Genomic DNA, 5,425 nt, shown 5'->3' with positions numbered 1-5,425 from the left:
TTTTTTTTTTTGCAGAACTGGGGATTGAACTCAGGCTCTTGCACTTGCCAGGGAAGCACCTATTCCACTGAGCCATCTCCTCGGCCCCACAATTTTTCTTCTATAGGAAAAAACAAAACAGAAATACATCCAAGAAGAAAAGGAAAGCTGCATAACAGGAAACCAGGGGGTAGATCCCTGGATAGTGGAAAAAGATCGGAGAGATAGGAGGCAGAAGGAGATGAAGAAAGAATTAAGAAGTAGTGTGTGGCTGGGGAGCCAAGTCAGTGGTACAAGTTCTTGCCTGGCAAGCTCAAGGTCCCCAGTTCGATCTCCAGTACCCCTAAAAGAAAAACAAATTGGAAAAAAAAAAAAGCAAACAAAGAAAAAAGAATTCAGTGTAACATACAGGAACCGACTCTCGGCAAGCCTAGCCGTTCCACAGATGTGCACTAGGTCATGTGGTGATATTTAAGGAGTGAGTCAAAAGAAGTGTTACCTCCATGCTGAACTGCGGTCTCCACTTAGGAAGCTGATGGCAGGCAGGGAGATTACAGAGAAGCAAGCATCCTTGGATGACCTCTTCCCGTGCTTCTCGGCAGCACTGTGCCGGGAAGTGGGCCCAGGGGAGGGTGAGCACATCCAGTCCTCCCACACTTGCCTTCCCACTGGTACTCTGCTTGCGCTTTCGCTTTCTCCCCCCACCCCCGGCCAGGGCCTCCCTGAGGTGGTAGGGTAGGGGGATAGGGGGATCGCGGCCCCATGGGTCTCCCTGGCTTCCACTGCACAGGACCAACAGGAGCAGCCCCCAAACCAACCCGATGCCCTCCGGGCGTCTGCCCGCTGCCAGCCCCCTGGCCGCTGTCTTCTCTAGACGCTGAGCAGGGAGCTGCACCTGTCCTTTCCCGCCCTGGGCGATCCTGCCTTGGGAAGCGCCCCAGAGCTTAGCAGGAGAGAGAACTAAAGAGCCAGAGAGACTGATCCTGGGAAGCACCTTCCTGAAGTTCAGCTCGGGTCCTGCAGACCTCAGCTCCTAACAGCGTTCGCGCTCGGCCTGCATCCCCGCGGGGGCGCGGCCGCCCTGTGGCCCGGTTCTCCTCGGCAGCCCGAGGTCGCCCCCAGTCCCCTTCTGGAGGCCCGGCGTCCGCACGCCCCAGCTGTATTCGATCTGTCTGGCCCCAGCCCCGGGATTTTCTAGTGAAGTTTTCTCCCAAACTCCAGCCCCACCCCAGGACCAAGGGTGACCTACCAGGGACGCCTCTGTCACCGATGGGCTAGCTCGCAGCCACGGGCGTCCGCTCCTGGCTCTCCGCACAGCGGTGCTTCTGGGGCAAAGCGCAGCTCCGGGCACTGCGGGCGGGAGGAAGCAGTGGGCGGGCCGGTGGGGCGCGCTCTCTGTGAAGCGCATCTCGGTTTAGCGCCTCCTCTCAGGCAGCAGGAAGTTGACTCACAACTTCTCAGCGATTCTCCTTTTCTTGATCCTGAAGTCTTTGGGGTGCCTGGAGGGCACCTTGAAGGTTAGAGGGGCCAGTAAGTGTGTCGTCGGGCCTGGATGGGAGCTGGGATCGCCAGGATCCTGACTGCAAGCCTGCTGGGGAGACAAGGGGGCCGAGGACCCACCAGGCTGCACCTCCACTGTAGGAGGGCTGGGCAGGAGACTTCAGGACAAAAAGAACCCCAGGACGGGGCGGACTGCGGCAAGCCAGGCTCCGAGGCTGCGAGGGTCCTGCGAGGGACTGCGGTGGCCAGGGCAGGCGCATTCCAGGGCGCGGCATCACCCAGACCCCAGCGCCAGGCCAGCCAGGGGTGGCAGGGATACAGGGAGAAAAACTGATCTCGGGTGGGTGACCGCCACACGATATAGGGAACCTCCAAATGACTAGGGAAAAATGATCTCTTAAGTTGACCTAGATGAGTTCGTGTTCTCTAAAGCTGAAGAATGAATTTTAGGAACAAACGGAGGTCAGGAGCAGAATATATTTATTGAGAGAAAGAAAGCTCCTGTCTGAGAGAGGGACAGCAGGGGAATCCCAGCGGGTTGTTCCCCAGGAAGCTGTTTCTTCCAGGGACTTTTATGGTGTAAAACTATGCGGGGTTAAGGTGAAGAGAGTGGGAACTCACTTAGGTGGACAAGAGGTGGGACAAAAACTATAGTCACCCAGTAGGATTACAAGCACCATTGCTCAGGTAAAATTGATTAGGCCCAGGACCAAATGGGGTAGCCAGTCACAGAGCAAGCGGGCATGAATGTAAAACAGGACCTTATCTGGTGGCCTTCACACCATAATTGTTCCTGAGTAATGATCAATCCTGAATGCCAGTCTTTAGGGAGGTTAGCATGTGTTTGGTCTTTAGGTATGGCTCACAGCTGGAGCATCCCTCCCTCCCACAGTTGTAAAGTGTCTGGCTTTTGTTATCTCCTTCGAGGGTCTGACCCTGTCTGGCTGCCTATATTTCTATCTAACTCAGGCTGCCTGCAACAGCAGCAGGTGCCACCAAAACAAGCTCCCTCTGAAAGCACGATTTTCCAGAGCTTCACTGCCCACAAAGGAGAGGGTATGGACCTGAGAAATTCGCACCTCAGAGCTGAGGAACAGAGACCCCAGAAAGCTTGCCAGGTGGCCTTAGGCATTCAGAGCAGAAGTTCCAGCATTCGAGGCTGTGGTGGAGACTGGATCCATGTCCCAGCCCTGCTCCCTCTTACCCCGTTGACAGAAGGACAGATTGTGTGGGAAGTGACAGGGTTGTGAAGCGCGTTGGTACCTACAGTACAGGTGAAAATCGTGGAGAGCTGGCCCTAATGTACACACACAGCACGTGGAGTGGACAAAAATCACTGCTTCTTCCCTGCACAGGTGCCCTGGGATTTGAGTTGAATAATGTTAAAAAAAAAAAAAAGCTCCCAACGAATGCCTCTTGACCTGCGTTTCCTGAATTATGTAATAAGAGTACCTAGGCAGCACTGGGCTTAAGAGGGAGCACATTACACATTAGAAACCTCCAGGGCTGTTGACAGCTTGTCCAGCATGCTTGAAGCCCTGAGTCCAATCCTCATTAACAGAAAAGTAAAAAGAAACTTCCAGTTCCCGCCCCCGTACTGTAGGCCGAACAGTCCTGCACACTAAGCTGCCGTCCTAGGCCTTTATTACAGGTCTGAGCCCCCGTGGTGCCTGGGCCGCCTTCATTTCGTGTCCCTCTATACATGCAGCACGAATCTTTTATTAGTAGCATTGCCTCATATTTCTTTACTGACATAAAATATATATTACTACATAGGATGCTACTATGCATATTAGGAGTAATGCGGTGTTTTGCTGCTGAAGGTCCTTTTGTTTTCCCAGTGCTTTCATCCTGCTGGAAGAGATCCACTTTCCTGGTTGAGTGAATCTGTTGAAATTAACATCTCTGCACATCGTTTTGGTTCCAGGATCTCTCCCCGAGCCCTGGCACGGGTCCCGGCGTGTGCTCCTCAGGCCTGCGTGCATAAGTCCTGCAAGCGCACCCTTAGAGTTGCTCAACCTGAGGATTCATGCCTGTTTACCCATTTTAGGTGTTATCCATTTATGTTACAACATGATTGTATCTGTTTGCGCTCCTACCAGGGAGAAGCAGGGGGCTGTGTTACTTAACATGTTCACTAAAATTTTGTGTTGTCCAATTTTAATGTTGAGTAATCTCTTGCATGAGAAATATAATTTTTCTAGTGGTTTAACCACTTGGATTCTGTTACTTTTTCTCACTGCTGAGACAAAGTCCCTCACATTCCAAGTGATAGGAGGAAAGGTTCATTTCAGTTCACAAGGTGTGGCTGTTTCAGCCCGTAATCAACTGGAACAAAAAAGCAGGATGTTATGGCAGAGGGCCAAAGGAGAAGCAGTTCACAGCAGGCAGAAGGTGGCAAAAGCAGCAAACCACAAGGGAGAATCCCAGCTCTCTCTGTCCCTTGTATGTCTTCCCTGGTGGCGGGCTGCAATCCCAGCATCAGGAAGTAAGTCAACCCCAGAATCTCACCCTTGGTCACAGCACCTGCAATGATGTCTAGATGCCCTCCAAAGCCTTAGGAATCATAGGGTTTTTGAATAGTCCTGTTTTCCTCTACATCCAGCCTGTGACTGCCCGAGGCTTTGGGGGATACCTAGAGTTCGCCATAATACTCCTCCCATCGTTTTCTTGTCTTATTGTCCTCCATCTCCCTCCTTCTCCTTCTGTCCTTCCCTTTCTCTCCTCTCCTTCCCCTTCTGCCTTCTTTTCTCCATACTGATGAACTGAACCCAGGGCCTTTGCACTGATCACAACTCCATTCTTACTGTATTTTTACTTTTTATTTTTTTCTTTTGGGTGGGGGCAGGAACTGGAGATTGAACTCAGGCCCTTGTGCTTGCAGGCAAGCACTTATTCTACTGAGCCATTGATTGAGACAGTTTCACAGTAAATTGCTGCAGTGCCTGGGTCAGACACCCCCTCACCATGCTTCCCCCTGGGGAGCAATCCCTACAGCAGAGGCCTTTGTGAGCCACGCAGCATCCTGCTGTGGTGTGTTCCTGGTTGTCCCTCCAAGGCCTCACACACTCATGGGGCAGCTTCTAGAGTTTGTGCTTCACTCATGATCCAGGGCTGGGTTTCCGGGTGCGAGTGCTCCACCCACCCTGGACAGATAACCTGAGTGCAGTGCAAGGAAGGGAGAGCGGCTTGCTCTCCGCCGGTGCTCCTGCCTTTTTGCTCTTGCTGTTTTGTTGTTTGCAACCATCATGAACTGCTGCCCTCTGCCATGTCCTGCCCTGCCTTGGAGTCCGCCAAGTATGGACTCAAACCTCCACAAACTGTGAGCTAAATAAACCTTTCCTTCCTTAGTTTTGGGCCCCAGGTATTTTCGTCCCAGCGAGGAAAAAAAGTAAGGAGATACATCCAAAGCATAATAAAGTCCTAAATTATTATTATTACAGACGCATGGCCACAAGGGCAGGCCCATCACAGCAGGCTGCGTGCAGAACCCTGGCTACCTGCACCTGCCCGAGCAGATGCTTTAGTCCACTGAGTTATCTGGCCAGCCTTAAAGCCCTAGATTAAATGTGCCTCTCTTCCCAGCACTCTGGGAGGCTGAGGCAGGAGGATGGCAAGTTGGAGACCAACCTGGGCTACTTAGTGAGAGCTGGTCTCAAAACAAATCAAGAAAAAGCCTGGTGGGGCCGGGGAGATGGCTCAGTAGGATAAGCGCTTGACTGGCAAACTCAAGGACCTGAGTTCAATCCCCGGTTCCGCAAAAAAAAAAGAAAAAGCCTGGAGCTATCGCTCACTGGGCTCAATCCCCAGTACCAAGACAAACAAACACAAACAGAATGCCAAGGATTAGAAAAAGGTTAAGAATGTTGACAGAAATACCAGAATTTCTAGCAATTAAGAATGTAAACTTCAGGGTCCAAGATGCAGCTCCAAGATGGGATGGTGT

At 52.0% G+C, this 5,425-nt stretch overlaps 1 protein-coding gene across 1 annotated transcript in view; it reads right to left on the bottom strand.

Moving 5' to 3' along the window:
* LOC111813918 (protein FAM111A-like) overlaps window positions 1-1,387 on the bottom strand; it is a 6,527-nt gene extending 5,140 nt beyond the window's left edge. Inside the window, exon 1 of the mRNA XM_023706087.1 lies at window positions 1,229-1,387. Within this exon, the coding sequence (XP_023561855.1) occupies window positions 1,229-1,387 (159 nt within the window). The remainder of the gene's footprint in view (window positions 1-1,228) is intronic.
* Between the last annotated feature and the right edge of the window lie 4,038 nt (window positions 1,388-5,425).

This window comes from Octodon degus, unplaced genomic scaffold, assembly GCF_000260255.1.
Source record: "Octodon degus isolate 3935 unplaced genomic scaffold, OctDeg1.0 scaffold00239, whole genome shotgun sequence".
NCBI lineage: Eukaryota > Metazoa > Chordata > Mammalia > Rodentia > Octodontidae > Octodon > Octodon degus.
This window is presented reverse-complemented; position numbering and strand designations above follow the sequence as displayed.